Source organism: Lampetra fluviatilis, chromosome 26 (genome assembly GCF_964198595.1).
Source record: "Lampetra fluviatilis chromosome 26, kcLamFluv1.1, whole genome shotgun sequence".
NCBI classification, from domain to species: Eukaryota; Metazoa; Chordata; class Hyperoartia; order Petromyzontiformes; family Petromyzontidae; genus Lampetra; species Lampetra fluviatilis.
The window spans coordinates 8336994-8357192 of record NC_136300.1 but is presented as its reverse complement, the minus strand read 5'-3'; the positions used below and the strand labels follow the sequence as shown (position 1 = coordinate 8357192).

General features: G+C 45.3%; 1 protein-coding gene across 1 annotated transcript; it reads right to left on the bottom strand.

Annotated features, from left to right (window-relative positions):
* Window positions 1-1278: 1278 nt before the first annotated feature.
* TK2 (thymidine kinase 2) lies at window positions 1279-14095 on the bottom strand. The gene is made up of 10 exons (XM_078868645.1): window positions 13882-14095; window positions 12425-12462; window positions 11320-11394; window positions 10672-10725; window positions 9154-9243; window positions 8499-8572; window positions 7973-8061; window positions 7084-7163; window positions 5933-6013; window positions 1279-3210 (listed from the first exon to the last, which is right to left on the bottom strand). The coding sequence occupies exons 1-10, from the start codon at window positions 13937-13939 to the stop codon at window positions 3109-3111; spliced, it is 741 nt and encodes a 246-aa protein (XP_078724771.1). The 5' UTR covers window positions 13940-14095; the 3' UTR covers window positions 1279-3108.
* Between the last annotated feature and the right edge of the window lie 6104 nt (window positions 14096-20199).

Genomic DNA, 20199 nt, shown 5'->3' with positions numbered 1-20199 from the left:
GTTCAAATCTTGGTTGGGGGGTGGGGGGTTGACTTAGCCTATCATCCCACTGAGGTCGATTAAATGAAAACCACTTTGCGGTGAAGTCAAGTGATTGTCCTATTGAGGTACTCCCCCCCCCCCCCCCTGTTGTAGGAATGTGGAATTTCCACCACTGTGACTCAGGGCTATAAACAGGTGATGGGCACAAATGCTGCAATGCCCACTTGCATAGGAACTCACTTTGACTCCTTATTGACTAAAGGGTAGTTGTGTGCAATGGAATTATATTTTCCTTCAACAATGAATATACTTTTTTTATTCACCGATTGAAAAGACGTATTCAATATTAAACAATTATATTGTATTTGCTCTATATATTTTTGTGAATCAGATAAGTGCTATATGTATAAAAAATAAGGGTTTTTTTTGTAGCTACGAAAGACGTAATGGATAACTTAGATGACATTTGATCTATATTGCAGGTCTTTCCATAAGGGTATAATATCCGTGTCTTCGTGTAACGTTAACTCTGCTGCTACACTTCGGCCTGGCGCGTGGAGACTGTAGACCAGCTTCCTTTCTGCGACGTTTCACTCTTGTTGGCTAATAAATTAAAATGCGAGTCATTTTATGCTGTGTCAATATTCAACTTGTTTCGCACCTTCCTCCAAACGTCACCTGAATATGCATTCTGCGGTCCGGATCGGTTGGGGTGGTGGCCCTGGAAATGTTCAACAAGATTTTAACCACCAGGCAGAGCCACGATGTCCCACCATTGCTTCTCCAAGATTTCTTCACGGTCTCTCCGACACGGCACTTTATCCTCGGTGGTAAATGACCCAATCAAGTTGGCCGTTTTGTCCACGAGTAATTGGCATCAAAGCATCAGTCCCTCCACACGAACGCATACTTTCCCTTTGTGAGTGCATCTCAGCAGAGCAGTGGAGCGTACATTTTAATCCAGCCATCGCCACACATGCATGTATGTAGAACTTCTTTCGCACCATACTTAGCCCACCGCGATAATCGGAGGTGCGATATATAGCCAAATCCCCCCCCCCCCCCATCATCTCATGCTACCACGAGATTATCTCACCGCGTGGACTACATCTGTCCCTCGCGCGTCCCCCCGTGTCCCTCACAAGGCCTTCACGAGGTCCTTCCGAGGTCCTCACGAGGCCCCCCACTCGTATTCTTTATTCCGCTGCCGGTTCACGAGCTTCCTCCGCCACCTCGAGCAAACGCCATTCACCGTGAATTTATGTCACGAAAAAATGTAGCACGTGATTAAAAGAATAATATATCAAGCACAATTTTTAATACGTCTTTACAAAGCTCACACCAATCACAATGAATGTGATGAAAAAAGAAACATCTACTGAAAAAACCAAATGCTGTTTTACTCAACATCTGCAACTTCTCAGCAGTGGGTTATGGTCATTATTCCATTGTAAATTATCTCACACAGTGGGGGTTAGATTCGCCCTCCTTCTAACCATGAGTAAAATTTGCCAACCAGCCCTTAAACTACCTCTACAGCACTTGATAATGAACGCCAACTCCATGCTCCATCTATAGCACTTACACCGGGCCTCGGATTAAATATTTAAATTATTTCCCACCGTTGGAGTCGATGGTGCATGCCTGCAACGTAGTGGGGCGAGGCGAGGTTGGTGACTCACAAAGACTGAGTCACCAGGTTCCAACTCCTCATCCCAAGACGAGCAGCAGCCAGCCGGCGGCGGTGAGCAGTTGCCGTGCACCCAGAGAAACATTTCGGAAGTCGCAAAAATAAAGCCATGTTCCCAAATTAATAAGTGCTTAAAATTAAATGTATCTTATTCTCGAGACTACAAGATGTGCTTGGTCCGACCTAAAGGTCACAGCGGTGTATACGTAATGGAAAGGCTGCTAAACATTTAAACGTATGCACGACATCAATAAATAGCGTGCACATGGACAGACTTAGGAGATATTTTTTTTTAATCTCTTAAAGCACTTCCTTAATGATGAACAAGCATTGAGACACCCATTAAGACGTTTATGGTGCCCAGATCACAACCACAGACTACATCTATAAACAAGACACCTTGACCTGTAAAAATGTTTTTGTGCTATTTTTTAGTGTGGAAATAGGCAACGCAGTGGAACACTTTTCTCTTTCAACTTTGCTAATTATCAGATTGCTGACCTCATTCGGATGGGTAGATTTGGGTTTCCCAAATGTGAATCAGTAGTCCCACACGTGAAATTCATACTGATCTAAAAGTAAAAATAAATTGCTATGGCAACACAATTATAACCACTATTCCTCCTACTTTCACAAGTCCACCAGATATGCTTTCAAGAAATGTATAGGGTAATTTGCCCACCCACACATTGCAAAATTATTTTTTTTTTACCAAATATCTCAACGCATGACCCTGCTGAGAAATGCCGCCGTTCCCATGGCCACGGGCACACAAAAGCTCGCAGGCCCCGGGAACTGTCCTGGGCCATCCTGGCGCAGCTTGGAATGCATCCCAACGATTTGAGGCATCTCAGGTTCCCGTGCGCTGAGCCCCTTCCACACCCTCCACCAACCAGAGGGAAGTCAATTTAATGTTTTTTAACAATATTAAAAGGTTTGGGATAGGTCACCCCAAGCTATACGGTACGAAATAAGTCCAATATATTTACATATACATACATTATATATTAATTTTCCATCAGTTTTTTTTTATTAAACAAAAAGCATGGGCATAAATTTGACCTAGGTGAAAGAGACCAATGACTGCGCTCTCTCTCATGTGTTGACCTCATGACATCACGACTGTTTGTGAGCACGGCCAGTGTAAACAAACATGCTACCTTGTAAAAGCATGCCCAAGCCGGTACAACATCCAAGCCAGGTTGGCCCAGCAAGGAGGGAATGCAGGCTGAGCCCGGTCGCCCGGCTTAAGAACCAAACCCAGAGCAGACCCAGCTTGGTACTCGAAGTAGGTAATTGGACAGTCAATAAAGCGCTCCTGGGTAACTAAAGGCCGTAATACAACATTAATGTAAACTTGAAAGGGTGCAAGGCTAGGGTATGAAGTCACACGACCGGCTTGTGGAGGTCACGTGACGGCGTGATCGGTGTGGAGGTCACGCGCCGAGCGTGTTCTTGGAGTTGGGCCGCAGGATGCGAGGTCGTGCCTCTTCGAACACGGTGTACATGCGCTCCAAGCTCTCCTCTGCTGGGATCACCTGGAGGTCACCGTCAAGACACACATTTACATTGCATTACATTTACCTTGAAACAAATGCCCTTTCCCCCAAAAATATATTTCGATTGTACGCTCAGTGTAATGTCATGGAGAAGAAGACATTTCCATTTGGAATGATCACAGCTAGCGGTATAACACTATTGTAGAGGTGTTACGGAGGGCTTAACAAACACACTGGGCGTGGTTATGCCCGTACGCCAAGAGGCGCTTACATCGACGTCTGCATCGTTCAGCCTGGGGGGCTGACACGGAGCTGGGATCCCCCACGACCCCACCCCTCAGTGGGGGGAGTTGCTATGTAAGGCGGTGAGCCGGAGGGCTCGGGGTTGAGTGTTCAGCCTTAACCAGTGAAGCAAGAAGACCTGCTAGATAGGCCCTGGGACTCCCCTGGCTCGACCAGGCTAAGCCAGTGGCGTGGCCCCGAGAGCCCAGAGCCGATGCTCTTGTAAGAGCCGGTCTGGGGACTCAGGGTGCCGTAATCCCAGCTTAACCATGGCTAGGTTAGCTAGCCTCCCCTAGCCCGATAGTGGAGGACCTAGGAGTAGGCTAGCTGTGACATAGAGTGTGGATCTCCCAGTTAGACGGGTGAAGGGGCTGATACCCCTTCAAGTGTTGTACATCTCGGCCTGTTATGTACTTTGTGCTTAATAAATAAGTGTGCCTCCAACTACGTCGTCCAAGTCTCCTGGAACCTACTACACGATGTTTAAAAAATAATTGTCCTGGATTATGATATCACAGAACTACTTCTTAAGTTACCTTAGACTCTTTAATTAATAACGTTTAAAACATGTTTGTTCAATGGCAATGAAATAAAAAGTGTTAATTATCAGAGCTGGAAAAGGTCAAACAAAATAAAAAAAAAACAATTGGTGTTTGTATTGGTCAGGCATTGGTGATCGCAAGCTCCTTGGCCAGATTGGAATACAGGCCCTCAGCAATGCCGTTCCAGAGTGCTTCCACGTGGTGCCAGGTGTGGCCAGAACCATTCAACCCCCCCTGGAAATTCGATGCATCGCCTCGATAAAAGTGTGGCGATTCGATCCTCAAACCAAAACATTTTTCTCACAATAAAGTCAACGATGACACAGATAAAACATTTTTTTTTAAGATTTGTTCATGACAGTATTCATAACAAAGGATATTTGGGTTAAATCGTGTAAATGTGATGTTAAACCCGCCACAAAACCATACAGCCAATTATTAAGGTATGTCACGGAAGCAAAACGTGACAATCAGTTACTCAGTTAAGGAAAGCTGTCTCGGGTGTGGACCAATCAACTTCAAGGACAGTGCATACATTATCAGAGTTATGTTTTTTGTTTGCATTATGACTGCAGGTATTGTGGTCTATGCAAACATGACTCCTTGTAAAAAAAGGTGTCAGTTTTGTTGCCAGATAAAAGGGTAAAAAAATAATTATCATATTTTTTACTGGCAAATCAGGTTCCAATGGAATCAGTTACTACTTCAGCACACCGGTGTGTTGGAGAGTAAACCCATAACATTTACAATTCAAGTACGACGTTTCGCTGGCGATTACAACAGTATTAATCACATAAATTAATAATACAAAGCACACTCATTCCCCTTGGATAAGTGAAGTAATTCTGTTACATTACAAATCTAGCCTGGAGAGGTTGTGGCAAGAACTCAAAATCAGATTTCTGCAGGCTCAAATGCAGGACAGGGAAAAGAAATCGGCCCATCGTGCTTCCAGGTTGAATAAAATAAAGCAACACATTTGTCGGTAACACTGCCTTAACAAAAAAATATATATAATAGGAGACGTTTTGGGCAATGGCCCTTCTTCATAACACTAAAATAATCAAATATTTAAAAACACTTTTTTAAAAACACGCTTAAATGAAATGTACTGTCCGAGCTGCCCCTCCCCCTGCCCCCTTCGCCCCTCCCCTCCTTCCACATCCCCCGCCCCTCGGCGTGGCTCCCTGAGGCTTGTCGTGACGTAAGGGACCACGTGGTGATTTACAGGCAACGTGAGTTAAGCGTGGACAATTAGAGCCGTAAAAAATATTGTTTAAACATTTTTTATTTTATTTTTAATGATAGAATATAGTATTGTCATCAGTATGACATACCTATACCAAGTTTGCAGTCGATACGACATTGGGAATACGGTTGAAATTGAGTTACAAGATTTCAGGATACGACAACACACAGAGTAAGTTAAATAAAAGCGTGTAAAATGTTAAGAAATATGTTTTGGATTTTTAATGATAGAATATAGTATTGTTATCAGTATGACATAGGTATTTAAAGTTTGCAATCGATAGCATATTGGGAAGTGGGTAAAAATTGAGTTAGAAGATTTTTTTTTTTTAGGCTACAACAGACGGAGTGAGTTAAATAAAAGCGTGTAATAATAAAGTATCACTTTGTGGTAAGGAAACAAGTGGATGTACCCATGGCAAGACTAGCAAATGTCACAGGTATGTGGAATTCACAATCTTGGCCAAGGGCCGCTATCTGAAGTGAGCACTATCTTACACTCACTTCAGCAGAGACATTATTATACGAAACGCCACCTTATACGCTACAATCAAATCACGTGTACCACGGTGCACGTTCACAGCACTCCGGGGTACCTGCACCCGCCGGACACAGAACAGATGGCGGGCAGTCATGCCACCCCGCACCCTCCTGTGTGATCGTGCCGGCCCGTTCATTACTTTACTCACCAGCACAGGAGCCGGCAGTCGGAAGATGCTCTTGTCCACAAGCCAACTCTCATAGAGCGAGTGCAGACTCTGCAAGTATTCCTGCACACGCGCACCATTTGACTCATCAGGTGTGCAAGCTTCGGCTTCATTGAGATGTCCTGCAGAACTGTCATAAAGAACGAGAACTCTAATTTATATAGCGTCTAAATGCAATTACATCCGAAGGTTATTATCATCAGCAGCCATGATCTATCCACTGCTGGGTGGAGGCATCTCCAAGCCACCATAACCTCCCTCGATCCTGCGATGTAAACACATTCCTGCGGAGGGAGCTGGTAGGAACGTTGGGTTGCTCGGTCAATGGTCAGGGTCAACGGCGGCGTGGTGTATTTCGCAAATATGCCCGACTGTGAGGGCGGGCACAAGCCAGCGTGAGTAGGTTAAACGTTGAGTTTTATAAGGGCACCACGGGGTGACCAGCCCCTCCCCACCCAGCCCCACCCCTCTCACCCCCCACCCAGCCCCACCCAACCCCTTCCCACCCTCCCCACCCAGCCCCTCCCCACCCTCCCCACCCAGCCCCTCCCCACCCAGCCCCTCCCCACCCTCCCCTCCCCACCCAGCCCCTCCCTCCCCACCCAGCCCCTCCCTCCCCACCCAGCCCCTCCCTCCCCACCCAGCCCCTCCCTCCCCACCCAGCCCCTCCCTGCACGACGGACAGACACAATAATCCCCTGTGGGCTAGTGTAACCAGGAGGTTCCTACCAGTATAATTTATCCAGTAGTAGCATATGTACTGATTCCCTAATTCCATGTCCTCCTCGATGGACACCCCCCTCAGACGTGTTCCACTCCTTGGCTGCCACTCTGTTGCCACTACATCTCGATTTGCTTTACAAAAATTCAAACTGCGGTCGGTCTTTTACATAAATCACAAAACATGGTTATGGGATGATGGTTCATGGCTCAAGTTCTGTTCTCTAAATGGCTCGAAGTTCTAATGTCCCTTCCGAATCATTCACTTTAGAAAGTATATTGTTCTCTTCTTGAGAACAAGGCATCCATGGCGCAAGGGCCTAGTGCGTGGACACAGGGTGGAGTGGGTAATGCAGAGCGTCATGGCGAGAGACCGAGAACGGAGGCACGTGTCGGCTGTGGGGAGCCCCTACCAGCGGAACGATGCGTTCTTCCTCGCGGCTGCGCAACTTCAGACGCTCATGGCAAGTCTGCGGGGACGCCTGAAGGTACACTGCGTTGTGAAACACAGAAGCGTAGGAGAGCAGCGGGACAGAACACGGAGAAATAGTAATACATTGGAGGCGACATGAGTGCGGTGACAAGGCCTAGCGTTTGCCGCTTGTTGCAGAGATTCGCAGTTCGATTCCAGCAGTGGGTGTGATAAAATAATGCCACGGTGGACTTTAAAGAGCCCGTCAATTCATTCACAAGAGTAGGCCAATGTGTGCGGGAATTTCAGGGCCCAAATTATCCACAAACACATCAAATTGAGATCATATCGAGCGATCATCGCCCCCTACTGGCAGACTAATGCCCCAGGTCAACCCTGCAAATGAGACTCATCCTGGCCTCTTGAGGTCTTACCTGGTTACGCAAAATATACTTGACACAAAGCAACAAACTGGTAGCTTACAAGCGAGGGCCGTGAGTAGGCATCGTTTGTTTCTCACGGCCCTTGCGTTTATCTTTCGATTTAAAGCTTTCGTGACTGCAGGGATTCATCTTCTTGGTTCTTTCGATAAAGTCACGTAGAATGGAAATAATAAAATAATAAAAATAAAACGTAATAAAATACAATTCTCACGACGTTTCGGCCACAAAGCAAGCAGCCGTCCTCAGGTGTGTCTGTCTTCCCGATAGACTTGTTCTTCACCTGAGGACGGCTGCTTGCGTTGTGGCCGAAACGTCGTGAGAATTATTTTATTATGTTTTATTTTTATTATTTTATTATTTCCATTCTACGTGACTTTACCGAAAGAACCAAGAAGACTTGCGTTTATCGTCGCGATGTGGCGTGGGCGAGCACTCGCCGGGTCGTACCGATGAGGTCGACGGGCATGGGGATGGTCTTGGCGAGCCAGTCGAACCACTCGCTCAGCACGGCGTACTCCACCTCTGGCATTAAGCCACTGCTCCACAAGGTAACACAAGGCGAGGGTGGGGGGGGGAGGCGGATTAATCGACACTTCCGTATTAGAAGCACGTAACGATTCAATAAAATTTGTCAATTGCAAGAGAATCTTACGTCTCATAGTACAGTATCGAACCGTGTACTTAACAAAAGATCGGCGGCAGTGAGAGGTATCGCGTTCGCTGGATTCGAGAGGGACGTCCCCATAGCTCTATTCTACGCTTACTTTTCCATTCTCATTATTTCATAAGGTGAAGTGAATTAGCAACGCCATCTTTGCGGATATTGAGGTTATTAAGCCATTCTCAGACGCCTCTGCGGAGGCTTGGTGGATGTCGGTGATGTTGCCTGCGAATCAGCAGCACGGGCAGTGTTTGATCATGTGATCCATGATCTAGCAACTCTTCCATTAATACTAGGATGCAGGTGGTTTACCTTCGGAAGAGGTTTTCGACAAAGATGTATCTTGCGCTGAAGATAGACCTCTCCATCATCCTGACTGGGGCGGTCTGCATGGGATGAGCAAGAGGTGCAGTTCATCACACTGGAATACATCTGCTTAGATTCCTCTAGAATTAGTTTGCTGCAGGTTTATTCTTTGGTGAACTTATACAATGTGACGTGGAATTTGTTTATGTATGATGAACTTCTTTCGCACCGTACGAAGCCAACCGTGCTAGTTAATTCGAGGTGCTATTTCGAGTCCTTTAACTTAAACAATTTATACAGTGAGAGTAGAGCTTGGAGTCGGTTGTAGCTAAGCACGAGTTGCAGGATTTTGTCAAAGTAAATGACGATGAGGTGGCATCAGTGGCACTGCTTGATGGCCTCTTGACCTTGGCCGCTTCTGGATGACGACCTTCTCAAGCAGTGCATATCGTGGACGCTGTTTGACCATAACTTCACCAAAATGATCAGTGAGCACAGCCATGGAGGCAAAGGTGTGCAATACATAAACGTATATCGCTGAACTGCTCTATGCTGCCCACAACATTAGCACAACCCCACAGAAACCTATGCCAACCTGGCGTGCATGCTGTTCGAGCATCCAAGTACTACGGCTATAACCCAGGTCTGGGTGTTCGCTTACCGATGGGCTGGTGTGATTCATGATCATGGTGAGCTGCACGTACGTCTGCAACGTCAGGCTCCAGCGCTTCGGGTCACTGTATAACAATGCCTGCCACACACACACACACACGAAACAAAGATCCCCCATATATTCTTAATGAGCTGTTGGGGCAAGTGCTGTAAGAGAGCAGCAACTATGAAAGCCGGCACGACACACGATGGGGTGGGTGAAAAGGACCACGCCCAGCCGCCTTTGTCTCCCTAGTGGCGATGTTTATACATCACACATGGTACTGATTATAGGCTGAGACAAGTTATCTGTTTCTGATAATCGTCGCTGATGTTGGTCATGAGCGGGAATCAAACTTATTTTAATAACATCAGTAGAAAGAGCCAGTGTGACAAAGCAAAGAAAGTTGGAGGAGTATACTCTGCATTGACATGTAATCGTCTGGTCTTCAATAATATGTTGCATGACGTAACTGATGAGTAGGGACATGGAGCAAGGGTGATTGAATCAGTCTAGGCCTTAACATGAATGTTCATTTTTAAAAGTCAAGTCATGGGAAGTAGTGTTGTTGTAGTTATAATACAAAAAACAGGTCCATCAAGCATTACCAATATACATTACCTCCTAACGTAAATTAATAAATGGTCTGCATACAAGCTTCCCAAATACTTACATTGGTGTCTGTAGACGGGACATCTAAATAGGTAAACGCTACGTTTAAAATAAGTCGTGAAATTTCTGTACGCAGAAAAGAATTGAGTCTTTCTGTAAGACGTTTGGAGAAATAAATATTGCATTTGGAAGTACCCAGAGAGGTCTACACGTGCGTGGTGACAACACAAAGATCGGCACAGATGGGCTCACAGACTGATTCCATTTAGCATCATCTCCTGGCCACCTTGCAGTCCAATTGTTTCGGAATGTTCAGGAATAAATGTATTCCTTTGTGTTTCATTCACAGTGTAATTCTTGACAATATATTATCCCTGCGTCATGATCCTAAGTTGCAAAATTTCAGAATTTACTTCAAAATGTACAATTTTAATAACCAGCAGCAACACTGCCCCCCCCTCACTGATGGTCTAATTTAAACTTGCAGACCGGTGAAATTTTGATTTAAAGCTTTCGTGACTGCAGGGATTCATCTTCTTGGTTCTTTCGGTAAAGTCACGTAGAAGGGAAGTAATACAATTATTTTATTACTTCCCTTCTACCTGACTTTACCGAAAGAACCAAGAAGTTGCAGACCGGTGCTTCGTCGCCTTGTGTCCCTCAGGGACAGCTCTCAACCGGGGTTCAGTCCCCCAGGCTAAAGAAAACTACAGCTGCGACTTGGAATTATTGAGAGGAGTTTTGATGCAAGGTGCTTTGAGTTGCAGAATAATGTAAGTCCCCTATACATTCAAATAATTATCGATATATTCCCATATAAATCCCTCGTGTTTTCTTCGCAGTACTGTTTCTCAGATAACAGGATTCATGCACAAGAAACTAACTTCCAACTCGGAGGGTTCCGGGCTTCCTTACCAGGAGATTATGGCCCCAAATGTTTCTCCACTTGGTAACAGGCTCGGCGACCACCTGAAACGTGACAAATTGCAACACGGCAACGAGACACTCATCATACATCAGTAACAAAATTCACATAAGGCTCTCGATTAATACTCTTAGTTCTTTCGGTAAAGTCACGTAGGTAAAAAATGAAATTAAAGTTCCAGCAGCAGCACTGACCATCTCACAACTCCTCCTCTCCCGCGGCCCTTCCTGGCTCCTCCCCCCTTAACCAGTATATAAGGTCGTGCCTCTTGGGACTTCTCTCCACTTGATACAGATTTTTTGCTGTGACAGTTTCACCTGAAGACGGAAGCTTGTGTTGCCTCCGAAACGTCGTGATTTTATTGTTTTTATTTTTGATTAATTTTAATTTCATTTTTTACCTACGTGACTTTACCGAAAGAACTAAGAGTATGAATCCTTGCAGTCACGAAAGCTTCAAATCTAGAATTGGCTCTCGATTAACTTAAGGCACCGCTACAAGTAATCACACACCGCAGCATTCAGTTTGCTGTTCAGATCGAAGTCTCACGAAGTTACTCACTCCAAATGTAATGAGCTGCATTTTTTTTAATTCACACGAAGGCTTTCGGAACCGCTGTGCTGACGTGCGGTACGAACCTCAATACCCGGTGAACCCTGGAAGTATTCCAGGCATTTTGTTTTTCCACACCCAATGTTGCCTTCGACTGATATCTGCAAAATTACAGAGCACACAGCAAAGCCTATTCGTGAAAGAAAAAAAACAGGGAGGTGATTTATGTGACTCGAATGAGTAACCCAGACAGACGTTATTTATATATTGCTATAAAAACGCTAACCGGCACTGTCTCTCAGCATCATTCCAAAAGTGCACCCCCCCCCCCCCCCGATGTTTCTTTGCCCACTTAACAGCTCGTTTAATTTCCATTGTCAATGTCTAAGTTCCTGACGCCCATGCACTGCACGGATTGAAGATGATCTTCTTTTAGGCGCATTGGTAATGCATACCCAGTCAACCCCTTAATTATCAGTGTCTACCTTATTACAGACAAATTCAGACCTTACTGGTCACCTCGTGCCCTTATCAATCTCAACGTTCGTCCTACAAAGTCCCATCACAGGGGAGAAACACAAAAACAAAAAAAGTTTGCCTGTATTGAAACGGCTGTATGCCGTGTGGACCTGAAACTCAATTTCCCTGTAACAAGAATGCGGGGTAAACCGTGTGGGTTGACAAATATGGCAATGCGTTCTTTGGTATTCTTGAGGCACATTAACATCGGTAACAACATACATTCAAGTTTCATTTATTAGGTATAGCCCTGTGAGCCATGCAGTTCTTAAGTCGGGTGCAACCGCAACAAACAAAATATGAACACAGAACATCCCAGAGCGACTACGAGCAACAGAAACATCCTGGAATAAACCAGCAAATATTTAAAAAAAGTATTAAAACGCCGTGTGCAAAAATCACAAAGTGGTACAAGCCAACAACAACAACAACCATAAGACAATTTAGATTAACCATATGTTTTCGAACACCAAAATAAAGCTATAGAAACAATGTAACGACAGTAATCATAGGAACTGTGATTTAAAACTTATTGCAAGGGTACGTAAGACGAAATGCTCTCACCAAAGCTCTCAAGTTAAAAATGTTTCATGTCAAACAAGCGAGGTTGGCAAGTGTAAAACTAACGTCTTACAGTCATTAGACCACACACACACTATAAAGAAAACTCACCACAAGATTTTGTCTCCTGGAACATCCTGTGCTGAATCCTGAGGCAGAAAGCAAACACGGGGCCGGTTAGAATGAACTTCGCGTTATCAAAGCACGTCTTGACATCATGAAGGGATGGATAATATTTCCCAAACATTTAACAATCGGGTAGTAGTCCGACGTTTCGCTGGTAGCTACAACCAGCACCATCAGGCAGTTGTCAGAACTGAGGTAACTGCCCCATCATCAACTCTCCAACATCACCAGCGTGTGGAAGCAGTGCTAAATCGGAAGCAGTGATCAATCGGACACGTTTGTGATCAATCGGAAGCAGTGATAAATCGGACACGTTTGTGATTAATCGGAAGCAGTGATCAGTCAAGTACGTTTCTTCACGCGACAACTGTAGTATTATTGGCTGTGTCGGGTGGAGGAGGGTTTACGACACACGCTTCACTCAAGGGACCTCTCCCAAAAGGCGAATATTAATCATATACTGTAGGTCGCGAATAAGCCGAGGCTTTGATTTATAACAAATAATTTGAACTGCGAATTTATTTGACAGCACTCTCCTGTACATGATACCTCTAAGTGAAATTCCCGTATCCCACTCTTGCCGATAGCCTCTATCGATCCATGGGGTAATTCCCGTGATCCGATCACCACGCTCGCCCCAATGTTTTAACCAAATGTTGCCCGCAATTGGCGGCACATTCAACCGCACTTTGCATCCACAAATAAGCCATCCACATTCATCCTGTTATCGAGATGCTATAACCCTCACCACCACCAACCACCACCAACCACCACCACCACCACCAACCACCAACAACCGCCACCAACAACCGCCACCAACAACCACCAACCACCACCACCAACCACCACCACCCACCACCACCGCCAACCACCAACAACCACCACCACCAACAACCACCACCAACAACCACCACCACCACCCACCAACCACCAACAACCACCACCACCACCAACAACCACCACCAACAACCACCACCAACAACCACCACCAACAACCACCACCAACAACCACCACCAACAACCACCACCAACCACCACCACCAACCACCACCACCAACCACCACCACCACAACCACCACCACCACCACCACCCACCACCACAACCACCACCCACCACCACCCACCACCACCAACCACCACCACTCACCACCACCACCACCAACAACCAACAACCACCACCACCACCACCCCTCTCACCACCAAAATCAACCCGCGACCAGTGTGGTGAAGTATGACTACAACAACAACAAACCCCTCGCCACCAGCGCACGCAATGACGGTACGAAGCAAGCCCCCCCCCCCATCAAGTTACAAGTCGACTTGCTCCCCCCCCCCCAATGATCATGCTCGTTATCACAACAACAACAATCATCATCATCGACAGCAGCAGCATCAGCAGCCGTGATGGATCCACTGCTGGCTGATCCGAAGCGGTCACTCGCCTCTGCGGAGGGCCTCCGCTGCTCTGCAGCAAGCCGCGCTCAGCAGCAGAGCGCGCATTGTGAGCCCGTGCCGACCACGTTCAGACAGCTTGAAGAGCAGCAACAACAACAGCGACAACAACAACAGCGATGTTTAACTTGCGCGGTGACACCACCAGCACAGCACAGTACAGGCGTCTTCTGTTTCCGTGGACATGCCACGGGGTTCTTAGGCTTCGGCCACGTTCAATGTAGCGTTGCCATATCAGAGGGTTTATCTCTGTGTGGGTTTTTTGTTGACCTCTTGGGGTCAGTAATGTTAGAATATTACTGGTAGGAACCTCCTGGTTACACCAGCCCACAGGGGATTATTGTGTCCGTCCGTCCGTCGTGCATCCAAAAATGGGAGGGGTGGGGCTGGGTGGAGAGGGGAGGGTGGGGAGGGGCTGGGTGGGGGGTGGGGCTGGGTGGGGAGGGGAGGGGCTGGGTGGGGCTGGGTGGGGGGTGGGAGGGGTGGGGCTGGGTGGGGAGGGGCTGGTCACCCCGTGGTGCCCTTATAAAACTCAACGTTTAACCTACTCACGCCGGCTTGTGCCCGCCCTCACAGTCGGGCATATTTGCGGAAAACACCACGCCGCCGTTGACCCTGGCCATTGACCGAGCAACCCAACGTTCCTACCAGCTCCCTCCGCAGAAATGTGTTTATTGAGGCTTTATAGCTATCAAACCAACAAGGTTTTACCCCGTGTTCTTGTGCAGGGAAATTGAGTTTGCAGGTCCATACGGCGTACAGCCGTTTCAATGCGGGCAAAACAAAATGTGTTTGTCTATTTGTTTGTGTTTCTCGCTTGTGATGATGGGACTTTGTGGGATGAACGTTGAGATGTGTTAGGGGCACGGGGTGACCAATAATGTCTGAATTTGTCTGTCATGAGGTAGGGCACTGATTAGGGGTTGACAGGTACGAGACTGTCATGAGGTAGGGCACTGATCAGGGGTTGACAGGTACGAGACCTGAGGAATCCGATGAGCTGTGAAGCTCTTTTTTGTACTGATGTCCAGTATGGGTGGGTCACATGGGGCCAAACCATTCATGAAATAAATAGGCAACGTTTCGGGCAATAGTCCATCTTCACAGCACATGGAGAGGCCAGGGGAGGGAGTAATGTGCAACATTGTCGACACAGCAGCAACATCACCAAATTACTGTCCTCCATTCTGCTTGATTAAAACAATTAACTGCCGTATTCACATTGTTTTTGGTTCTTTCGGTAAAGTCACAGTGACTTTACCGAAATAACCCAAGAGTATGGATTCCTGCAGTTACGAAAGCTTCGCATCACGTATTCATTGTTAAATAAATGAAAATAAATAAGCAGACAATTGATCTCTTTCCCATTTCTGTCCCTCCAGTTGCCACCTGTTCGGCTGGGTCGAACATTTGTGCAGTAAACTCATTCAGTTCATGGCAATACCACCGCATCTCAATACCTACCACCCAAACACAGACGCCAATACCTGGACTGATAACCCTGAGCCTAGTTGCGACATTCAATGTCTCATCCGCAGTCAGGCAGGCAGGCTTGCTTGAACCAATGCTGAACTGAAAGATGTCGACAGTACAGCATCGGCAATAGGGACCCACTCAATGAGGCACCAAATGTCAAAACCGGTCCAGTTTTGTGTTGAACCAATGCTGCCAAAAGGCCGTATCCCTCATGGGATGTGTAAAAAAATGCTCTTTTAATGTGTGCAGAAATGTAAACTATAATCACGTCTAAAACTGCCAACTGTGTTTTCCTCCTGTTAAGTAATAAAAACACAACAGTATATCACCACACTGCAATGCTCATCGTGTTGTTGAAGGGGGAGCACAGGATCAGTTCAGATAGGATTCACCAGTTACCACTCGTGTTGAGTTGTGGCTGGGAATCGAACTGAGATTGTGGAGCTCATTGAGCAGTGTGGCAATCACTGCCACCTACTTAATGGTACAGTACTGTAGATCATAAGGCAGCATAAGAAAACTGCTAATAGGTTAGGTTTATTTCATTAAAAAAATAACCATGTAATGCAAAAAACCGAGAGGGAAACACATTATCTATACATTTATTTTAATGTGATGACATCATACATTGAAATTCATCCAGTGGCACATCCAAGAGTAAGCATGAGCTTTTTCCTTTCGCTGTAGGATACATTTTGGCTTTGTCTTTTTGTCCGGCAGGCAATTGTGCTGTGAAAGCAAAGTTAGACTTGAAGGCATTACAAGGCTCGATGTAAAGCTTTCGTGACTGCAGGGATTCATATTCTTGGATCTTGACAAAGGTTGATATGCGCTCTGCTCCTCCCACCCAGCTTAAAATACGCTGCCAAGCTTCGCAGTGTTCATTAGGACGCTGTCTTTCCGACAGCTGTTCTTCACCTGAGGACGGCTGCTTGTGTTGTGGCCGAAGCGTCGTGAGAATTGTATGTTTTATTTTTATTATTTCCCTTCTACGTGACTTTACTGAAAGATCCAAGAATACGCATTACAAGTCGTTGACCTCCTCCGACTCGACGTTGGTTGTGACACCAGTCAAACACAAGAAATCCATTTTCCCCATAGGGCACAGCTTGTAAGCTGAAGATTTATTTGCAATCGTGCTGACATTTACCGCGTTCAGCCTCTGCATATTTGTCCTGCAACACCTTATGCATCAGACTTTTATAAGCAACGGGGATTGTGAGCAAAAGGGTCACAGAAAACTAACCTAGCCCTTAGGGAAAGGGACAAGCGAGGTTTAATTTTGCACATTTATTTTTAAAAAAATGTAAATCCCTAAAGTGAAACCTGAAATTGTCATCTACAATAAGTGTGAATCTCAAGAAAACCTGGAAGGTATTACACGTGTTTTAATTCAACATCTCAAAATATAATTTCAAACTGTTGCTCACACAAAACACAGCTGACTTTGACAACCCTAAACATAAAATTATATACACAGTACAAATAGAATATAAAGTTCCTGCTTCAGAAAACGATAAAAAGTGATTCATATTCTCAGGTTTTTTCGGTAAAGTCACGTAGGTAAAAACATTAAAATTAATGAAAGTAAAATAAAACAAAACAAAAATAAAATTCACGACGTTTCATTAATTTTAATGTTTTTACCTACGTGACTTTACCGAAAAAACCTGAGAATATGAATCATTGCAGTCACGAAAGCTTCAAATCTAGAATAAAAAGTGATGTCATATACAAATGTCAATCACGTATGTGGGTTTGTATAACAGAGCAAAACAGTGCAATATTCTTGCATAACTATTCGTACAGCTTGAAATAAATTATTTGGATGCGATTGTGCGTTATATCATCAACATTGTCGAAGCAAGCAACCACTCAAGGCAATTAGTTGCCTGGTAGTTGACAGTTACCAAAATAAGACGTCTAATATTCTTAATACGGTTGTACTTACACACGTACAATTCCAAGATGTGTATATTTTCATACTTTAACGCTATTCACACGAGTTCATGCCCACGATAGCTCAAAATGTTTGCACTTGACAAATGTACGCAAACTGGACCACGTCTCGGCTTAATACGGCACTTGGTGAGGGACGTGCGTAAATACATCTCCTGTGAATGCAGAGATCGTTTTTGGCACCGTTGCAGATGTGGAAGATGAAGGCCACTTTTGTGAAGAGAGCGTTTAGACATCGTTCATTTTGCACGCTGGATTTTCTTGATATACGTCACCATGAAAAAACTAGCTAATTATTTGTACAACTTGCTGTAGTGTGATCATTGCTGTAGTACATGAGTTATCTATGAGTAACCCATGTTTCTGTTACTGCCTTGTAAGCATTAAACAAGATATTCGCTTTCAGAATTGGTCCCTGTACACTTAATGCTACTGGAACACTGATGTTTTGAGCACCATCGCCCCCTATTGGCACACTCATGCCCCAAATCACTCTGACATTGTCAAAGTGTGTGACTGCTTTCCCCGACCTTATTCCAACTTTTAATGTTACTTTATTGTATCATATCATGGGTCTCTCGATTGGAGTAGGGTATAAACCTGCACGTAAAAAAACACTACACTATGCTGCTTCATTTAACCTAAAAAAAATCACTACTAGACGCTATAATTGGCCTAAATCTGACAATAAACTAGACGTGCCATATGGACTATTAATCAAGTATAACGAGAGTGAAAAGTTTAAGAATGGTCAAGAGGTCATTACAGCCAATGCTGCCGATGGAAATACAATTTGCAATAATTTTCTTAAGTGACCCTTTAGCTGTAGCATAGTTGTCGGTCGACCTCCAGGGTCGACGGGTATAGTACTGCACCATCTCGATTTAGGTCTTCCATTTAGTCATCAACCTATAGAAAACATGGCATCCCAATATTTATCATTTTCAAGACATTGCCTGAATATTGTCCAGCTGCATAACAGCTGTGATAATCCAAGCACAAAAAACCAAGGCCCCTTCACTATGAACGGCCCACTTACGATCACAGTTAATATTTGGCTAAATTAAGCCTTAGAATGAGGCTTTTCATTTCAGGATTTGATGGGTTTCCTCTAACCACCCATCCACAAATGTCTCTGCCACTCAAACACCCATGAAACCACTTGTAATTGTAAATTGTGGTATGGTGAAGGACCTTTAGAGGGGGGTACAACACCAGAACTGTTCTGCAAATATTTCACATGATCTTGGGACCTTTCTTGCCAGTGAAACATGCAAACAAAAACATATTACCAGAGCATGTTTCCGTTTGCATGTTCACCACAAGTATGTGTGGTTAATACAGACATCATTCCTTGATGTTTTAACATGTTAACACCTGTTTTATTGCCAGAAAGGGTAAAACCAATTCTTATATTTCACATGTTGGCCGTTTTGTATTTTATAGAGCTTGTGGTGTGTGTCTAAACTGTAGAATACCATCTGTGACCCACAAGCTCCTTCACAAGTCCATCAGTGTTCCACCACTCATGTTAAGTTGAAGTTCACAATTATGCAGTTGGAGGGCTGACCTCAGCTTGAGTAGGCCCACTGAAAATGTGGGGCCAGTACATTTGCTGTAGAATCCTTTTGTAAATCTATGACTCTCTTGCAGGAATTTCTCTTCCAGGAATTCTTGAAACAGGCCATTTTGATTTCACCGTTGAGATAGATTCTGAAAAGAGGCATTAAGAAAATGGCAATGTCTTCTAGACGTACAAATGAAAGCTTCGTACAGGCCCTGTGTAAAGACTTGTGGCTTGAAAGAAAGCCTAATAGAAGCATTATTTTCATATACATTCATGGTGACGTAAGCCTCCTTCGCTCCTTCATTCTGGTTTCCACTTACAAAGGCAGTGCCGTAGCGATAAGAGGCAGTTTACCCTGGGCCTCAATCAGAGGTCGCAAACGGGTTTTGATTCCTTACCCGTACCCGGCCGCACCAGGGTCGCAAACGGGTACCCGTACCCTACCCGATACCCGGCTACCCGTACCCGGCCGAGTATCGGGTAGGGTACGGGTACCCGATTGCGACCTCTGGGATGAAGCCATGTTGCAGGCGCAGGTGGGTTGATTCTAGGAACTTGAATTGTGAGAAGAGACAAGACGTTGGGAATTGAGTGACAAACGGTTACTCACCAGTGACTCACGGCCTACCCGTACCCGGCCGCACCAGGGTCGCAAATGGGTACCCGTACCCAGCCGGGTACGGGAGCCGGGTACGGGTAGCCGGGTATCGGGTAGGGTATGGGTATCGGGTACCCGGTTGCGACCTCTGGCCTCAATATCAAGGAGCCCTCATCAGGGGGAGTCTCATGTGGCATTTTGCCAGAGGCCTCCAAAACACCTTTTGGTGGCCCTGTACAATGGACCATAACCCCAACAGGCAGCAAAGTATACTAATGACTGCAAACAAGAACTGGTGGCATTTTGAAACATGTCCAATATCTCGAATACACTTTACTTGAGAAAGAGTGTGGAGTGGCTTCCACATTGGCAAGAACCTGTAGCCAAGAAAAATATATAACTGTGCTTAGTGTTATTCGCAAATAAATGCGTGTGTCAATTTTTAATAATGAATTGATTCATCATTAGATCCTTCGTATCAAGTTCTGGGCAGCATCATGGCAGTAATTACAGCTCATTAGCGAAAGGTATGTGCTTTGCTACGTGGGTTATGCTACCATGGCATGGAGCAGAGTGCTGGCCTGCACTGGAGACTCCTTGTAGGCGTGCACTTCCCTGATGATAGGTGGGGCTGGCTCCAATTCCCCCTCCTCCACTTCACTCTGCAGGACAAACAAACAAGATGCCACAAGCACCGATGTTTACTCA